The sequence below is a fragment of the Momordica charantia genome (assembly GCF_013281855.1).
Source record: "Momordica charantia cultivar OHB3-1 chromosome 8 unlocalized genomic scaffold, Mcharantia_2.0 BLBB01000008.1, whole genome shotgun sequence".
In the NCBI taxonomy this organism is placed as follows: domain Eukaryota; kingdom Viridiplantae; phylum Streptophyta; class Magnoliopsida; order Cucurbitales; family Cucurbitaceae; genus Momordica; species Momordica charantia.
In genome coordinates, this window is record NW_028275166.1 from 21,980,636 (window position 1) to 22,000,972 (window position 20,337).

Genomic DNA, 20,337 nt, shown 5'->3' on the forward strand with positions numbered 1-20,337 from the left:
AAGTAAAAATAAAACATCCAACATAAATGAAATCTAATCAAAATCAACCACAGCCCTTTGTTGATTTCTCTAAAACTATAAGGAGACACTAATCATAATATTTAACACTCAACACACCAATAAAAAACAATAAACCAATGATGACAATATAATATATTGCAAACAAAATAAAAAATCAAAGTCGTCTATCCGTAACAAATTGCAATAAGTCAAAAGACTCCAAGTCAACAATAAAACCTAAAAGTCACGACTCACCAATTATATATATAAAGTTTCAACCAACATTAAAATAGTTTAATAGTTAAGACATCTTGTTCTCTCCCAATAAGTCAGCTCCACATTTGTTGTACTAAAAAAAATGATGAAGTTTCAATCAAATCTATAAATATTAAGTCAAGTAAATAATAATTAAACTTGATGAAACATCATTCATTCCTTTCGACTTATTTATGAAGCTTGCTATAGCTTCTATTCAGTTTTTGAAACTTAAATAAATAAAAAAAGAAGTTATTGTTAATTTGTAGCCCTTAGAAATTGAATAAATGAGAAGAGGAGATGTGGTACTTTCAATATTTACAAATCTCTCCATCTCTACGATCACTCAATCATCATAAATTCTTTTTCAATCTCCACATATTTTTCAAATCTCCATAAATTTTCTTTGTTCTTTTACTTTATCATTTACCTTAATGTACACCATTCATCCTTATTGCCCTACATCTAATGATCAAAATTCACCTTCAAATTTTATTTAAAGCCACCAAATTTCACCATTCTTCACCCCAATTATCAAAGCAAAATCTTATTGTCTTCAAATTCTCCTCTCATTTTTTTGTGACTGATTGTGGCTTTTTAGCCATTACTTTGGTGCAAAATTTTGCTTAATCCAATTGTGTTATTTTGCATTCTTTATTTTCAAATCAGGTTTTTGTATTAAGGTGTGGGTACACCTGCGTAAAAAGAAAAGATGGTCGATAGGTTTGGTTCTTATCCGTAGGAGGGTTGTTGTAGTAAAATGCCTAAAGGAGTCTTGCGAAGAGGAGTAGGAATTTCCGAACCTTTATAAAAATTCTCGATGTTCCCCTATTCTCTTCCCTTCTCTTTCTTAAATTCAGCATTTTACTACTTTAAATTATTTTTCAGTTCAGGATTTGGAATCCGGATTTGACCCTAATTGCCTCAACTTTTCCCTACATCTCCTGGGTCCGTCTTTATCTTAACTCTTTAAGAAAAGCGAAGACTGTTCTTACAGATAAATAGATGTCATTTCACCATGTTTTGTCCTCGTTCACATGCTTTCTAATAAATCAACTCCTTCTCCCCCCCTCTCACTCGTGCTCTCGAATTCTATCTCTTACCATTCTCTCATCCGCGAGTGGGTTTCTTGTGAGGAATGATGGAAAAAGTTTGCAGATCAATATCTCGAAATCTGAGGGGAAAATCAAATCTGAGGTCGAGCAACGAAATAGAGAAGAAGAGGAATCATCGTGAAAGAGATTGGAAGACATGGAAATAAAAAACAATTGTAAAAATGGAGATAGAAAAAAATATATATGTCGATTTTTTTATTTTTCCTTTCTATTTTTTTTATGTGGGTGTTATTATTTATTTAAAGTTCAACCAAAAAATTTTAAAAAAAATTAAGAAGGAGGAGATAGTGAATTGGAAAGTTGCTTTCTTTCTTTCTCTTGTGGGAGTGTTTCTCTCTCTAAGTTGGAGAAGTTAAAAAAATATTTATTATTTAACATTTACATGTTAAATATTTTTATTATTTAACATCTAAATAATAATTTTTTTATGTGGGAGTGTTTCTCTCTAAGTTTTAACATCTAAATTATTGTGTCAAACTTAATCGAAATAGTTATTTAATAATTAAAATTTGAAAAAATTCGTTAAATATAATACTAATGGTTGTAGTTAACAAAATTAGTACAGCTTGTATTTCATAACTCGAAATTAAATAACTTTGCGCCCCAAATATAGATAAACAACTTCAATTTAATTAATTTTTTTGATTAAACAATTCCATATTTAATAACTCTATTCCTTTTTCAAATAACTCTTAAGAATATCACCATTTGTTTTCCTCAAAAGATTAAACGGAGGATATAGAAATCATCACTAAGAAAATGAAGAAAGATAGATATTTGGTTTGTTTGTTACGAATTTGGACGACTGAAAAACGAAAAAGAAAAAAAAATTATAAAGAAAAAAATTGAAAGGCATTTTTTTAGTTAAATTGAAAGCAATTTTAATGTTGATGTCAGTAGAAATGTGATTTCCCTTCTCACATCTATAGAAATATTAATGAAAATATGTTGATGTGAATAAGTATTTTACCAATTAAATGTGTTAAAAAACTATTTTGGTCCTTAAATTTTTAGCTTTGGTTCAATTTAATCTTTATACTTTTAAAACGTTTATTTTAGTCGATGTACTTTCAACTTTGATTTATTTGATTTATTTTAATACCTGTTTTTTCAAAATATTCGTTTTGATTTTTGTACTTTTAAAAAACGACTATTTTGATCTTTATTTCCAAAATTTTAACACAAATTCTACTTATAACTGAAATTCATTTATATAAGTCAAGGTTAGATTTCAAACAATATATTGAGTTTTGTTGAAATTGTGATATAAAAAATCATATTAAAAAAAATTAATTAACCAAAATGATCGCCTAAAAAAGTAGAAGACCAAAACGAACATTTTCAAAATATAAGAACAAAAATGTTCCAAAACTTGAAAATACAGGAACTGAAATGAACCTTTCGAAAGTAAGAAACCAAAATGAACAAAAATGTAGAGACCAAAATACTATTTAACCTAAAAATGTGTCTATATTAGTAATTTGATGTTGATATTTTTTCTCTATTTTGTGGACTTTTTAACCCTACTATGAGAATATCGATTCACTTTTTATGTCGATGTCAAAGATAGATATACAATGGAGTTCGATGCAAGTTAGGCCACGTTTACTATTGTAATGGAAATCAATCGGAATCATAATGTTATTCCATTGATATTGTTTACCATAAATTTTCTAGAATCGTAATCAGAATTTTTTTGATGTTGTTTACTAAAACTGTCTCGAAGCGGAATTGGAATCAGATATATAACGATTACCAATATACCACTTTCTCCATTTTAACTAATTACAAATATACAATGTGCTAATCTTTTTTAAATTACAATAATAATAAATTTTAATTTGATTTATTACTATATTGATAGTAAATATTTTTTATTAGCACAACCAAACTTTAATATAACAAAGTTTTATTTATATTCTAATATTTAAGAGTAATAATACCTATTTAAAAAATTATTGATATTAATTAATATTAATTTATCATATTATATAATAAAATCACATCAACTAATAAAAATTGAAGTATAAGCGAAAAAGAAATTATAAAAATATAAAAAAAATAATTAAAAATTATAAGAGAGAAAAGATAATAATAGTACATTAATAATAATATACATGGGGTATACGGAGTATGGAATGAGAATTGGATTAATGAAGTTATAAGAGTGTAATGAGATTATACTCATGATGAGAATTGGATTAATGAAGTTATAAGAGTGTAATGAGATTATACTCATGAGATTATAAAATTTAAGATAAGTCCTTCCTACAAATTTAATTTTGTAATCAGTAGAAAGGAGAATCAAAATTCTCATTACTATTAATTGGTAAGTAAACGGGGTCTTGATGGTTAACCATACGTGTTAACAGACACGCGCGGCAGATTATGAGAAAGCCTTATCCATCGTATTTCGGGTTGTGTTTAGAGAAAAAAGACGACGCTAAAATTCTGACGGTTACTCTATTTTTGAGACAAAATAAAAAAGAATTGCCATTATTTTCAAAAACATTTTTTAATAATGGAGACAATTGGACTGTGGAACGAACGACATCGCATGAAGAAAACAAAAAGAAAACAAACAAATTAAAATAAAAAAACTTTTTTCAAAATTAAGTCGTAATTATTTCCGGATCCAATGTTCTTCGCAAGCTCATCAACTCGTCAAAATTAGCTGGATTTTTTTTCTTCATCATCCAAGGAAGGAAAAGTCGGAAAGAAAGAGAAAAAAAGAAGAACACTTTCTGAAATCCCGAAAGGAATTCGCGGTCGCAGGTCCTTGATCCTTCTCTGTATTCATTTATTTATTTATTTTTTTCTGGATTTCGTTTATGATTTTGCAATTTTCTCTTTGTTACTTGCTTCCTTGCTCTTCGTTGATTGCGCCGGGTTAGGGTTGCAAGAACAAATTGAGAACGTTTTGGGCATGATTTTGATATTGACGCCAGTTTTTGTCATGCTTTATGAGATCTCCTGTAAATTGCTTTCACTTTCTTAGGAATTTTGATGATTCGCTCTCGATTACTTCTGGAACTTTATTTACTTTTTGTTAACTTTTTTTTTTGTGGGGGTTTGTTTCAGCGATTTCTCTGATGAATGTGGGTCTTTGCATGGACAATCGATTTTTGAGCTTCGCAAGGACTCGAAGGCATTGTTAAAATGTACAGGACAGTGGATACTTCTGCGGCCACGACTACAACAACAGAGAGTGTGGATTATGTTGTAAATTTGGATCAAATTCCACGCTGGAGTGATGCAGAACATAGGTCTTCATTGGAATTCGTAAACGAAGACCCCTCCTTTTCTAATTCGTACTTTCCTGATCCTCTGACTTCTCCAACTGATGGGGATGGTGGTAGTAATGGAGTGGTTTCAAGGTTTCCCGTTGATCATGAGATTAATTCCAAAATATACCTCTGGAGGGGGAATCCATGGAATCTTGAGGTAGATGCTGTTGTGAATTCGACGAACGAGGTGAGTGTTAATCTTCCTCTCTTCTTCTTTGTCATCCTGAAATAGAAAACCTTAATAAATAAAAAAGATGAAAGAAGCGGGGGTGAAGGAGAAGTCCATCTCCAAAATACCTGAGAACTTTACAGTTCAAGAAGAATAGTTGAGTTATTGGTAGGAGGAAGGTGCATTAGGGAGGACACATCTTGCTGGAGAAATAACAATATGGACAAGAAGATTGTTGGCTTCCCCCTTGTGCTCTTCTTGACTTCTAGGAGATGATAAAAAGAAGGAAGTATCTTTAAAGAAAGTAACATCAAGTGACCATGTTACAAAATTTAGATCAGGACAATAGTATTTATACCCTTTTGTTCTCGAGACAACCCAAGGAAATACATTTCAGTCTTGTGAGCTGACTGCAAACATCAAGTACAGCTAAATATTTTGGTTTAAGTAGAAAAAAAACTATAGAGGTTTGTAGGAACAAAGTATTTTATGGGATTACCATTCAACATTTGAGCTATTGAAGAAGTTTTAGGAATAGTGTAGAAATTTAAAGTATTAAAGTAACCCTTTCACAAACTCACCATGGTTAATCAAATTGACAATCCCATTCTCAATTTCATTATGAGAGAAACCAAAAATTGTAATGAAAATTAACAGAAAATACGATTGATATAAATAAGTCAATTAAAATGTGTGAAACACTTTGAGAGGCCTGGATTCTCCCACAAATTGTTTCAAGAGAACTGCTTACCTTTAACTCCCCCTGAAGTACTCTATTTGTAACCACCTTTCATTAACCAACCCTTTGTGTAATGTAATATGCCCTTGGTATCCTAGTAATATTTCTAATATTCGTCCTAACAATATTCCTAACATTTCTCCACCCTGTAACACATCTTGTCCTCAAAGTGTGGTTGATTTAAGGTACCCGCGAAGTAAAGGAACAAAATTGTTCAAAGATACAAACTCCCAAAGGAGTGTAAGAGAAAACAAGAAATAAAATATAGAACATATGACAAAACTACAAAGGAGATATAAAGGCCTCCCAATTCATACAAATCATACTAGGGGAATACGAAGGGAAAATATCAGAAAGAGCACACCATTGAAAAGCTTTGAATTTGGCAAAGTTGAAGCAATCTAATGATGGACGACTAGTATCTTCAAATATCCATTGATTCCTCTCGAACTATAATTCTGAGATGATCACCTTAAACCCATGGATCCAAAGTGGATTAACTTTAGGCACCAAACAAACACCATGGAGAAGCTGAAAAATATTACTAGCAAAGCCTCACAGTCCCAAACCCATGCTAATTTGAATATCTGAAGGAAAATATTCTATTAAGCAGCAGCATAAGAGCAGAAAAAGAAAAGATTTTTTTTTTTTTTTTTTTTTTTTTTTTAATTTTAGATAAGAGACATTCTTCATTTTAAAAAAAACAAAAGGTAACAGCCTAAGGGCTGGGTAGAGAGAACCCCACCCAAGAAACTAGACAATCTCTTTTCAATTGTTAATGACCATTGAAAGGATGTAGTTACAAAAGAATTTTCTATAATTGATGCACCACCAGGAGGCGGTGTACTGTACATTCCTACAAAAAATGTCAAAAGTAGAGGACTTATCTTCAAAAACACGAGAATTCCTTTCCAACCAAAGATACAAACTTTTCATTGATAAATGAAAAGGAACAAAAATTGTTTAAGGATACAAATTCCCAGGGATGAAAGCGAATAAAGATAAAAGGCAAAAGAACTAGTAAGATATAAATACATTCCGAGAAGAACTGATCTGATAATACTAGAAGAGTAATTCGCAAATAAACTAGGAAGCAAACACCATTGTGAGGCCTTAAATTTAAGCCAAGTTGAAACATCCAAACCAATCTTTGGTCTTGTCATAAAAAAATATTTGATTTCTTTCAAATCAAAACACCCCTGTATCTTGTTCAATTCTCTGATTTTGTTCCTTTTCATCTCATCAATTAAAAGTTAGTATCTTGTTCAAAAAAGATTTGAAATTGAGTTTCAATCATATAACAAGAACCATCAACAGTGAAAAGTTTGAAAAGTTAGTATTTGCTAAAATGCAACTTTCACGGTGAAAAGAAGAACCATCAACATCTTTGAACGAATTTGGAAATAAATGTTTGAGATAGAAAAATCTGGGATGACCCAACCTAAGATGCCAAAGGTATGCTTTGCTCATGATCAAAACAGAACTAATACTACTAAGACCATGAGTTATTTTATTACTAGAAGGACCTTCATCAATGTAGCAAAGACCATCAAGCATCGAGCATGCTATCACAGATATATGGATCTATGGTTTTTTTTTTTTGCTAAAATGGAACTTCCACAGCGAAAAGAAGAACAATCAACATCTTTTAATAAATTTTTGGAAATAAATGTTTGAGATAGAAAAAAACTGGGATGGCCCAATCTTAGATTGTCAAAGCATGATTTGCTCATGATCAAAGAGAGAACTAATACTACCAAGATCCTGAGTTATTTTATTACTAGAAGGACCTTCATCAAAGTAGCATAGACCACCAAGTATCCTATCGCTCCCAATCTTCATCCTTGAGTCTTGATTCTAAAAATACAATGTGATTTAAAGAAAGTAACACGACAATTAGAATCTCTACAAAGTTTACTAGCAGATAAGAGATTAGAGGCTAATTTCGGAATGTGAAAGAACAGACTACAGGGAAAGTGTATCGTAGGGATTAGAATCTCTACAAAGTTTACTAGCAGATAAGAGATTAGAGGCTAATTTAGGAACGTGAAAGGGAAAATTGCACTAACCACCTTTAAAGTATGATGATTGTTACAAATGCACCTTCAAACTTTTAATTATAAAAATTAAACCCTTAAACTTTTACAAGTGGAAAAATTGCACTAATGAGCTTTCAACTGTAAAAATCAAAATCCTCAAACTTTCCTAAGTGAAAAAGTTATGTTTTTAGACTTTTTTTTTTGCAATATATACCTGTTAGCATAAAAGCCTTTGTGGTGCTTGTTATGTTTTAGACAACTATTGATCCTTAGTATCTAATTTGTATTATCTTTTTTAAAGAAAAGTAAGCAGAAAATTTTCAGTGAAGAAATGAAAAATTACATAAAGAGTAGGACAACAAAAACTAAGTCACAACACTCTGCACACACAAACACTTGAAAAAGACTAAAAAATTAACTAACAGAACTATCCAAGAATAAATTTCTAAGAATTTGACTTTACGAGAGCTTTATATTATCTTCTTTGATGAACCAGTTAAACTATCTTCTTGCATTTTTAGAGAACTCTTCATAAGCTATATTCACTGGCTAGATTCACTAGAATCTGGAAGCTAAATATCTTGGATTTGTAACTAGCAAATAACTTTTCCGGTTAAATTTATAAAAAATAAAATGGGTTATTAATTTTTGAAATCTCTAATCTCTTCTGATTGTACAAATACATCATACAGAACTTGGATGAAGCGCACAGTAGCCCTGGTTTGCATGCTGCAGCAGGACCTGGTCTTTCAGAAGAATGTGGAACACTTGTACGCCTGTGATTGTTTTTTCTTCAGTTAGGCTTTTATTTTATGCTTTTACCCTCATGAAGTATCAAAGATTTTCACAAATTAACATATGCACACACCTCATATAAGACAATTGTGAATAGTTGGAGATAGTGGAATATGGATTTCACCATTTCATAAAGAAGTTTTTATTTTTGTAACGCTTCTTTGGACAATAAGAATGTCAAAACCTGACTCACTGGAAATGCTTTCACTTCCTGAAGGGTGGTTGTCGCACAGGAATGGCAAAAGTCACTAATGCTTATGACCTTCCTGCTAGGTGAGTATGTAGTTAATGTTTGGATCTCAAAGTCTCAGTAAAGACCTCTACGTTTTCCAAAAAAAACTCAATCTCACTTTTGTTAGTTTTCCTCCCACTTCAATTTAATCTTTATCATGTTCTTTCAGGAAGGTCATACATACTGTTGGTCCAAAATATGCAGTCAAATACCATACTGCTGCAGAAAATGCTCTGAGCCATTGCTACCGTTCTTGCCTTGAACTTCTCATTGAAAATGGCCTTCAGAGGTTGTGAAAGTAGTTGATGCTACACTCCTTTACCAACATACTATTTGCTCATCTCATGCATCTCTTGGTATTTTTAGCTTACATGTTAATGGTAATATTAATGCAGCATTGCTATGGGCTGTATATATACAGAGGCAAAAAACTATCCCCGTGAACCTGCTGCACATGTAGCAATAAGTGAGATATTTCCCTACATGTTTCTTTAAGTTGTTTATATTTTTCTCTATGCCACTATGATTTCAATTTTCCTGTGCTATTATGTACACAAATTGTTTCTACGAACTTCCATACTGCCAATTTACCTAGTATGCCTGTACCTACTAGGGAATTGGCCCTCAGGACTTGCACATATCCATGCCAACAAGTGCTAGTATATGACAATCACAATTGTGAAAAGTTGATTCTAAATTTTTAATCATCTCTTTTATTATTTTTCTTAATATGTTATGGGTCATTTCCATCCAGTCTTCACGAAATTCTTTAAAGACAGCACAGCAATTGCATTTAAATCATCTGAGATTCTCCAGTTTGTAGTGGTATACAAGTCACCTACTTCTAAGATGAAAATCTATGTTAATATTAGTTAAACATGTAATTTTGTTTACTTTATCAACTTATTGATATGCTACCAAAGGAGCTCTTCCAGTTATTTGATGGATTTGGTTGAAACTCTTATTTAAAATCTTATCCTCCATTTGATTTTTCTTCTGCTTTTGTTTAGGAACTGTTCGTCGTTTTCTTGAGAAGCAGAAAGATAAAATTAAAGCTGTTGTATTTTGTACAACATCATCAATAGATACAGAAATATACAAAAGGTACTTCACTCTCAAGTAACCGAGGCCTGTCATTCCTAAAGTTATCATTTCCATTCTGTACAAAGTATAATGATTCATTCGGGACTTATTCTGTCTGCTTTTACATATTTCTGAGGCAGGTTGCTTCCACTGTACTTTCCTCGTGATAAACATGAGGAAGAAGTTGCATTGTCAAAGCTTCCTGCAGATGTTGGAGATGAGAATGGTGAGACCATTATAGATGAACGGAAAATCAGGATAAAACCTTTGCCCAAAAAGAATGTTCCAAAACCTCCTCAAGTTCCTGATGATCCTCCTGTCAGTGATGTACGGTTGACACGGAGGTTAGTTGAATGACATACAATATAACAAATTTGCTTGAAAAATTAATTCGTGATCAAATAGTGGATTCATGAGTGATTACCTACTTGCACGAGTAATAGTTGCCATGAATTTGATGACATTGATCTGTCATCAACATTGATCTGAGTAAGAGTTACACATCTCGTTACCTAACAAAAAATAAAAATAAAAATCAAGACTTCCAAAATCAGCTATATTTTTTTAACAAGAGAAAAAAAAAAACTAATAACCCAAAAATACACGAAGGTAGATGAGAAATCTACCCTACAAGCACTATGGGGATTACAAAAGTGGACCCTGATGAGCAAAAATACAAAAGAAAATATAGTTACAAATATCTGGGTAAAGAGAGAGTACACCATGAGGAGGCCAACCACCTAGCTAAATACCACATTTCGTCCAACCCACAAACCTTCATAATTTGAAGGTCTCTCATTCTAAAACTCCAAAAGAATGGTCTTGATTGCATTGGACCATTTGTTATATTATATTTTGCAAACAAGTTATTAATAAATCAAAAGAGTTCGAGCTTTTCAGTTACCCATATTTCTTATCACGGAACAAGTTATAATGTAATTAATGTTTCATCTTGATCACCAAGTCAGAGTCACACCTGTTGCAGTGCAGTCTATGGTTACTAAAAATGGTGTTAAGTTGAAAAGCACCAAGTTTCAGAAAGGAATTGTCCGAACCACCATTACAAGGAGGGAAATGTTTTGCTGATAAAGTTTTTGATTCTCGAACCCCTCATGCATACAAATCAAAAGACAGAATGGATGACGAGGAAGTTTTCTTAGAAAGTTTTCAGCATTGTTTATGCTCAAATCTGAAATCTTGCATCAAATTTGCTTCTTTGTCAGACACTTCTGTAACTGCTTTGATTCAAATAGAGCTCTCTGAGTCGAAGGAGGAAGGATTATAGTGGTCATGCCTCCTTAATCCTCCAGTTGTTGAAGTCATCATCCCCTTCATTCACCGGCCTGTACGCCCTTCCTTAGGCCCTCCTCCCTTATCATTCTCCTTCATGCTTTCTTGGTTTCTGTAAGGCCCAAGTCCATCATATGAGTAAAACTCACGTCCGATCAAAAGTTGGAACTCATGTATGATGTAGCCTTAAAGCCTTGTGTCAACACACTACCCTTCACTTCAACCCAACCCTTATTCAAAGTAACGTATTTTTAACCCCTTAAATTTTGCTCCTTTTCTTTGGCCAACCTACTCATTATCCATCCGTTGAGCGAGGACCATATCTTTGTTATGGAACTTTATCAAAGCTTTTGCAGTAAATCTTCCATGAAAAAGAGTGATTCTTATCAGTACCAGCTGATTAGACTGGATGAGAATGCAGCCACCACTCGTCTCTGCATTGATCTTCATCTCCATAAAGGACTAAACCTACAGTATCTACGTCTGATTCGAATACTTACATGCCTCTATTGTTTTTGTTCTATTCTAGATATAATTGCTGCATCTATTCCATATCCATATCAAGGTTTCCTCATTTAGCAGAGAAAAAGTGAGGTTCGGAATCTTCATCCTCTCGCTACCTCCTGCCCTGCCTTCCCCATCCCCTTTCTATGGCAGAACATACATCTGTGATATGAACCAAGGAGCTCCTTTTGTCATGCCTCACTGACCGTGTTTTCGGGGTTTTTGGGATTGAGTTCTATGGGTCTTGTTCGTTAGCAAGGTTCTTAGATCCAACTCTCAAGGGTTTCTTAACAATCTGGCTCTCCATGTAAGCCTTTATTCCACGGTTCAAATTTTTCTAGAAAATCCAATAGCATTTATGACCCTTCATTAAGAGTCAGAGACAGAATTCTCACCTCTTCCTCAATTTGGAACATCTAAGCATGCAATCTCATTCACAAAGTTTCTTAAAGCTTCCCAAGTTGCACGCCAGTCATCATGAAACATAGTCGTGTGGTTTCAACTAAGAAGCACGGACACGGACACGGACACGACAGGACACGGCGATACGTCAACTTCTAAAAAACTAGGACATGGACACGCTGGGGATACGTTATTTATTTATTATTTTTTTAGGATATAGGTAAATTTAACATAAAAATGCTAAATATACTTCACTAAAAAACATAAATGTCAAGTAAATTTATTGGGTTGAAGATGTACCCCACTAAAAAGCATAAAAATAGTAAATGTAATCCACTAAAAAAATCCTAGAGAAGGATTTGAATTTGATTATTGGGTCGAAGTTGTCATCCTAATTTAGTAAATCATATTCTACTCCAGTTTAATTCATATGAAATTAGGGACAAAAGGAATTAAGAATAGAGCTTATTTAATTTAACTCACACAAACAGAAGGGTGGGTCACTAGGTAGCGTTTTAGGGTTTTTTTTTTTTTTAGTTTAAGTTGTTGAGATTTCAGCCAAACTTCTTGGACTTCCAAAATTGGGCTAAGGAAACAATATTTTTTTTATCTGGCGTGTCCCTCCCGTGTCCAAAACGTGTCCCCACGTGTCTGAAATTAAAATAAAAAATTTAATATTCGGACACTTTAAATTGCGTGTCGGACACGTGTTCGGAGCGTGTCCGGACGTATCCGTGTCCGACACGTGTCCGACACAGACACTCCTTTTTTGCCGTGTCCGTGTTTTATAGGGTTTCAATAATCCTTTCTCAAACAACTTTATCAAAGTCCTCCAACACTATTCTATTTCTTGGCCTAAGGATTTTTACGTCTGTCTACTGTCTGTAGTCTGTCCCTCCTTTTCATTACGTTATTTATTATTATTATTATTTTTTTTATGATAAGAAGAAATTGAAACTTTGCATTTCGAAAAAAAAAGCAAAACAACCTAAGGGCGGGGAAGAGAGAACCAAGCGAAACTAAATGACAAAAAAGCCTTCCAATCCTTGAGGATCATGGAAATAGGATAGTTACAAAAGAATTTGTTGTAAGAATGGCTCCCCCAAGAAGCTCTAAAAAAGAAAGATTAGAAGACTTATCCTAAAAAATATCTGGTAATTCTAGCAAGGGGCTCCACTGCTTCGCACTAGCAGTAAATCTCCAAAGAAGTTTAGTTTTCCACCCTAGGTTCCATCTCCAAAGAATTTTCTTTGGGGCCTAAAAACTTATGGATTAAGTTCAGTTTTCTTAGGCTCCCCTAAGTTCTATCTCCAACAAATTTTTCTTTTCAGCCTAAAAAGTTGTGGATTAAGTTTAGTTTTCTTCATTCTTGGAGCCTTATCGATACAAGACCTCCACATGTCCTGACTCGAACCAGCAGGGATGACAAATTTTATTTAAATATTTAATTTTTTTTTTTTTTTAAAAAATCTCCTTCATTGGATAGTGTTACTGCTAAATGAGGGCCTTCATAAAGCTGACAGAAACCTCAAAAAAGCTGGTTTCTCCCTTAATAAAGAAAGTGTGGAAGTTTAATATCCCAAAGAAAGCAAAAGTCTTCCTTTGGAGCTCGGCCCATAGGAGCTTAATACCCAAGCGAGATTACAGAAGAAATTTAGTAATTGGGCTTTATTCCCAATGGTGTGCAGCCTATATTTGAAGGATGGAGAAAATTTAGATGATCTGTTTTTGCCCTGTGATTTAGAGGCAAATGCTTGAAACTTTTTGAGTAGTGTTTTTGGCTTATCCTTCTGTGTTCCCAGGTCGATTGATGAATGAACGCTGGAATTTTTAAATGGATGGCAGCATAGAGGAAGAGCAAAAATTTGGAAATGTGCAACTAGAGCTATGCTTTGAAAATTTTGGAGGGAGTTGTGGCCTCTTTTGATTCATTTAGAGTACAGCTTACTACATCCTTCTGGCGCTTAAAACACAAGAAATTCTTTTGTAACTACCGCTTATCCTTGATTCTTCAAGATTGGAAAGCTATAATTCATTAGTCTTTTTCTTGGTTGGGATAGGGCTTTCTCATCCTCGTCCTTAGGCTGTTCTTTTGTTTCTTGTGGATATACAATTTGTCCCTTACCCAATTTATTTTTTATTTTTTGCAATTCTTATTTTACTAGAAACCTGTAAGTTTTAAGGCACCCTGGATACCTTTTCAATCAAATCTTATCACCCTGTCTGCCACCCTAAGAATACTAAAAAAAATCTAGTTCCTTCACTCCTAAAATTTCACTCTTCAAAATCCAGTATTCGTATCAAATCTTGCTGAGAAGACCTTTCTAACTTTCTGTTTCCCACAGCTATATTTCTTGAATTCTTGAAAGTGCCTGCTGCCTTCAAGGCCATTAGAAATGAAAAGAGCGATTGCACCGGAGCAAAAGAAAGAATATCACCATAGACAATTTTATTTATTTTTTTTTGGGGGGGGGGGGGGGTGGGGGTGTTAATCGCTGGCATTACTGTAGCCTTGCCCAGATGAAAGTGAAACAATCTGGAATTTGATCTTTTCTGGTGCAGTTTTGCTTCATTTCCACACTGCTTTCGTATGTGTTTCTCTTTTTAGTACACAGTTTAGTTTCTTAATAAGAAAAGGAAAAAGGATTAAAGCCTGATAACTGCTAATCTGCACGTTGCCTTGTTCCTTATCTATTTTCATTCCCACACAGGGCTTCTTTGCTTGTCAAAGCAAAGCTTATGGTGTATTGGGATTAATCTACTTTGGTCATTTCCACTTTCAAGAGCAAATATGGTTCCTAATAATTTGGTCTGTTATCAAATAGTTTTGCTCTGGGATTGAAATCTCCACAATCTTTGTTGCATCTGTTAAAAGATATTTTAGCTTGACTAATGTAGCTTGGTATATTTAGGAACTCATCATATTTGGATTCATACTTGGATCCTGCTTTCATGGCTTTAATTAAAGATCCAGATCAAAGACGCAAGGAACAATGGGAAAAAACTGCCCAGGCTCAGACTGGATGGCATTGTGGTAAAATGCTTGGGTTTGGTGACCTTGGTGGACCTCCTTTATCTGCTGCTGAAGAATACTCACTTCATTCGAGATATCTTGCTAAAGCAAATTCACTTAATCTCTCTGAAATTGCAGAGATGAAAATTGTGTGAGTATCTAATTTCTTGTTTGTTTCCCCATGCCTATATGCGTGTGTATATATATTGTTATCAACTACTCTCCATCCAACAATCAAAATGTGAGGTGGACATTTATCCAAGGATAATTGTTCTTGGACTTGTGGATCTTCGCACCAATTAATATTTTGTTTATTTATGTTTCTTTACTTTTTGTGAGGCTTTGTTGTTGTTTCTTTATGGAGAGAGAATGTTTCAAGGAAGTGGTTTTTTTGAGTCATTAGAGTTTATATGTGCCAGTGGTTAATAGAAGTGCCTATAGAAATATCATGTTCCCCATTATGAAATGTACTGAATTCTAGTATCTGTCTCTCCTTGGCATGTTAATTAGTCAGAGGTTTGTGAAAACCAGAAGGGTGAGATACTTCCATGGCAAAGGTGGAAGTACAGTTGTCTTGTTACATTTCTGAACATGTTTGGTTCTTCTGCATTTCTGTAAATATTTCTAGCTTGAGATGCCTATAATTATGCTCCATTGCAGTTACCGGGGCGGAGTCGATTGTGAGGGTCGCCCTGTTATGGTTGTTGTCGGAGCACATTTTTTACTGCGTTGTCTTGATCTTGAGCGATTTGTGCTTTATGTTGTAAAGGTAATTTAATTCTAATCGTCAATACTAAGCATTTATTTTTTCCTATTAGATTTTTGTATGTTAGACTCCTTAGAAGCATGAGCATAGATATGGATATTGGACACAATGGCTCGGCCGCCGTTCAAAATTGATAGGGATCTGGTAGGATGATATTGATTAACTTCTATTCTTACATTTTAGATTGTTTCAAGCATTCATACTTTATGACTTATAAGGATATATGTGTGTATATATATGAATATCTGTTCACAATCATGCTTTGTTAAATAATTATGCTGTATTGTACTTCTCTAAGGATGCAACATTCTCCAATAAGATGATACAACCAAGTCAAATGTCTCACTAAGTAAATAAATAAGTTGATCAGATACAAACTTCTGTTCCAAATGTCATTTCCTGCATCCTCTATAATCAAGCTGCTTTCTTTTCTTTCTTCTTTTTTTTTTATCCTAATTTTACGTTTATTTACATTTTCTTACCAAGAAAATGTAGTCACCATTCTGTTTCTTTTCTTTCTTTTTTATTTACATTTTTGTGTAATTAATTAATTAATTATTTTTTTTTATCAGTGAAGTTGTCACCCTCCTCAAGTTATTTTCTTTAATGGGAATCTGCACGCTAGACTATAAAGTAATCTATTTTTTTGTAATAGTATTTTCTTCATTTTCTCTAGTAGTTTCTCTACATGCTGCACACGTCTCCCTGGTGCCCGTGTTGCATGCTGCTCTTACTTGTCCCCACATGTCTCTTGTGCACCACCACGTGTCTTGTGTATGGCCCCATGTCTTTCATTAATGTTTTCCATGTCTAAAATTCCATATATAACAAATGCATGTGTACATGTGCACACACTATTAAAATGCATGCTTAGCACAAACTCAGTTTGCTTTGGGAGGTGTAAATGGCTCATGATAATCTACCTAGGAAAAATGAATATACGGGAAAGTATATAATATCTATGGACTAAGAGTAACAAAATAAATTATGATGTTAGGAACTTAGGGAATTCGAAATTGTAAGAAAAGGAAAGAGATGTGGAAGATCTTTTTCCTCAAATTATGTTTAATCCATTTACAAACCTTTCACCAATGGATGTTGTTTTTGGTTTTGTTTTTTTGTTTTTTTGTTTTTGTTTTTATTTTTTTAGTTAGTTATAATATTTAATAATATAGAATTTTAGGAGTCTTACTTAGATTGCTTTTTAATATTTTTCATTTACAACGTATTGATTAAAAATGATCTTTCTATAGAATTTATTCCCATTTCAGTTGATTTCATTGAGATGATCCAACATCAAACCAAACTGTGCTCAAAATAGTGTTTGTGGTTCCTGGTTAACCACTAATCTTGGCACTACTTTCTGGAACATTATTTCTTTGTTGTGCTATGAAATTCTTCAGTTTATGTACTTAAGACTTGTTTTTTAAAAATTCCAGGAATTTGAACCATTAATACAGAAGCCCTATACAATTGTGTACTTCCACTCAGCAGCATCTTTACAACCGTAAGTGGCATAATATCTACTTGAAGTGATCCTCTATATTTATCCATTGTCATGTGCTATGAAATTATTCCGTTTATCGTTTATATGTCCCTGACCATGGAAACATTGAATGCATCACAAATGCAAGATTCTGTAGCTCTGGAATCAAACTTTCAAACAATGTAAAATTTAAGAATCGATCATCAAATGAAATGCTAAACTTCTGGAGAAATGTGCATTTTGAAGCTTGACTGTTATAGAAAGTGTCATAATGAAACCTAGTTCTGCGCTTTCTGTTCTTGATTGTGCATGTATGGAGTAGTTATCCAGAATCTAACTTTTCTGATCATGTCTATGGTCAATATGCTGTTAGTCGGCCGGACATGGGATGGATGAAGAGATTGGAGCAGATTCTTGGCCGAAAACACCAGCGTAACCTCCATGTATGGACTCCAATTTATTCCAGTGCTTTATGCAGAGCAAAAACCCGCTTTTATTTTTCTCATCAATGTGTATGGTTTTTATAGGCAATATATGTTCTTCACCCAACCTTTGGATTGAAAGCTGCAGTATTTGCCATGCAATTATTTGTGGATAATGGGGTAGGTTTGAAGTTTTTTTGTTATAATCTTTTGTAATTTTTTGCATTGAATGGGATCAGAAGTTTTTGTAACTGAAAGTAACGGATCTTCAGGTATGGAACAAAGTTGTGTACATCGATCGACTTCTGCAGCTGTTCAAATATGTTCCTCGTGAGCAGTTGACCATCCCCGATTTCGTATTTCAGTGAGTTTATGTTTACTTTGAAATCTTTTTGAAAAGTACTTATTTCTATTAATTAAAGTTTGATACCTTGAGAAACTTGTGCACATACTCAAAGTTAGAGCAAAATAGCTTTTGGAGTATCTAAGTGGCCTATGAATCTCTCTTTTTTATTGGCACAGTGGATACCATGTCACAGTGGATACTCAAAGTAACGGTTCTGGATGTGTTTTCTTTTCTATTTGATTGATATCCATTTATTTTACAATTCAAGTTTCAAGGTCCTTAGTTTGTGAAGATTACAATTGAGAAAAATCAGACCCCTCATTCTATGATAAATGCAGGCATGATTTAGAAGTGAATGGAGGGAAAGGCCTGATTGTGGATCCCCGAACGAAATACGTGTACCATCGTCCTTAGCATCAACAAAACAGCATGGATAATTTCTCAAGCTGTAAATCACATTATCGGCTGTGATTATGCTGCTGCTTAATCATCCTTTAGTGTCTCTTAGAAGTGGTAGGTGTTGATTATGTTTGTAGAAATGTTATTCCCATTTTCTTTCATTTTGTATTCCTCACTTTTGTCTTGTGAAGATGAAATAACGATATTCCTTCTGTATGTTATGTTGGACGAGCTTTTAATAAAATGAAAAAATGTTATTCCAAGGTTGTGCTTACCGATGTGGCGGATAAAAGTTGGGGTAACTACACAACTGAGCATCTCTAGATACTCATTTTACATGGATGTCTTAACTTTTCTAAAACCTTCAAAAATGGCTATAGGCAGCTTACAATGTATCCACATTACAATTTTGTCCTTTTGTATAATTTTTATAATAATAAAATTAGATAAAACAATAAAGGATAAAGAGGAAATCATGTGTTTCAAAATAAAGAAACTGTTTGCATTCTCCAAAACGACTACGTCAATTACGTAGGAGAACTCTCTTATTCCTCAATCACGCATGGAACTTATTTAAGTTGAACCCCACTGCTAGAATAAAAATAACTCCAGATAAATCCAACAACTCCGAGAAGGTTGTACTTACATGGATGGATGACCAATGATATCAATGATCAAGAAGAAAGGAGATCTTCAAGATTTCAAAATCTCTGCAATCTAATGGATCAAACTAGATTGAAAGTTCTAATACAATGAAAGTTTAAAACTCGAGAGAGAATAAACTCAATAGGAAATTTCATTCATCAAATGTTGTTCCTTCAATTTTGGTATACAACCCTATATTTATAGTAATCGAAAAGACACACCCTTAGCCAAACTAGTCTAGATTCAGCCAACACTCATTCAAATCTATACATGAACCGTCTTAAATATAGATACATAAATTTGAATGGTACATAATGTATTATACATGATAATGAATCTAACTTTTGGATTCATTAATCTTCTGAAGTGAAAATGTGACTTATAAAACTTGAATGGATGCAACTCTTCACCAAACATGAATACCTTAACTTGAATATTCATATCATTTATTTTCGAACATACATCAATATATTCGAGGTTCAATTTATAGCAGTGGGTTCAAGTTTGACCATGGTAATTATCCCTCTCGTTCCATTGTCCATCATATACCATTATTAGAGGAATTAACGTGTAAAGACTCTTTAACTTTTTTAAATTGAAATTGTCTATGGACGTTACTAGATGCACGAACACAAAATTTAAAATCACAATGAAATAGTAGCAACAATATCTCATAAAATAACAAAACTTGAATAAAGTAAAATCTTTGAATAAAGTAAAATTGAATAATAAACAACCAAAAGATTAAAAAAAAATCTCAAATAACTAAACATCTTTGCCACTCGTCTTGTGCTATGTTGTTATTACATAAGAAAAATATTAGGAGTGATTTCATAAAGTAGCTCTACTAATCAGGTTGGAGTTGCATAAACATACATAACATGAATTATGACGTCTAGGGTAATCGAGAATAGATGAAAAACCGAGTTGACAGACTGAAACGAAGTCGATCACAGAGAGAGAGAGAGACTTGTTTTGTTTTTCGGGAATGAGATGTCCGACATCTTTATATTCTTGGAATTTAAGATGCCCATAATTTTAGATGTATGACATCTTCAGATAACCCTATTTGTTTTGTTGGAAAATTTATAAGGATGTTTTGGAATATTTAGATAGTCAGATTTGTTTTACAAAATCTATACCTGAGAATGTATTTAAATTACATATTGTTCCAACAATGCCCTTACCGTTCATCCTATAATTTTATATGTTAAATTTAATATTATTTGAATTCATTAAAAATTTTACTTTATTAATTTAATATTATATTTTTATGTCAACTTAATTTATATTTGATAATAATTGGAAGAGTAAAATAAATGAAAGATTGCACGTTGGATTTCAATTAAA

At 33.1% G+C, this 20,337-nt stretch overlaps 1 protein-coding gene across 2 annotated transcripts; it reads left to right on the plus strand.

Moving 5' to 3' along the window:
* The first annotated feature begins 3,911 nt into the window (after positions 1-3,911).
* Positions 3,912-18,605, plus strand: LOC111018520 (appr-1-p processing enzyme family protein). 2 transcript variants are annotated; one of them, XM_088127549.1, is made up of 15 exons: positions 3,916-4,145; positions 4,452-4,844; positions 8,297-8,374; positions 8,617-8,672; positions 8,801-8,920; positions 9,027-9,097; positions 9,642-9,735; positions 9,855-10,058; positions 14,823-15,074; positions 15,584-15,692; positions 17,129-17,196; positions 17,549-17,618; positions 17,703-17,777; positions 17,870-17,961; positions 18,282-18,605. In XM_088127549.1, the coding sequence occupies exons 2-15, from the start codon at positions 4,530-4,532 to the stop codon at positions 18,355-18,357; spliced, it is 1,680 nt and encodes a 559-aa protein (XP_087983675.1). In that variant the 5' UTR covers positions 3,916-4,145; positions 4,452-4,529; the 3' UTR covers positions 18,358-18,605. The 2 variants fall into 2 exon arrangements, with proteins under 2 accessions (XP_087983676.1, XP_087983675.1); XM_088127550.1 differs by lacking the exon at positions 18,282-18,605 and having other exon boundaries at positions 3,912-4,145; positions 17,856-17,961.
* The last annotated feature ends 1,732 nt before the right edge of the window (positions 18,606-20,337 follow it).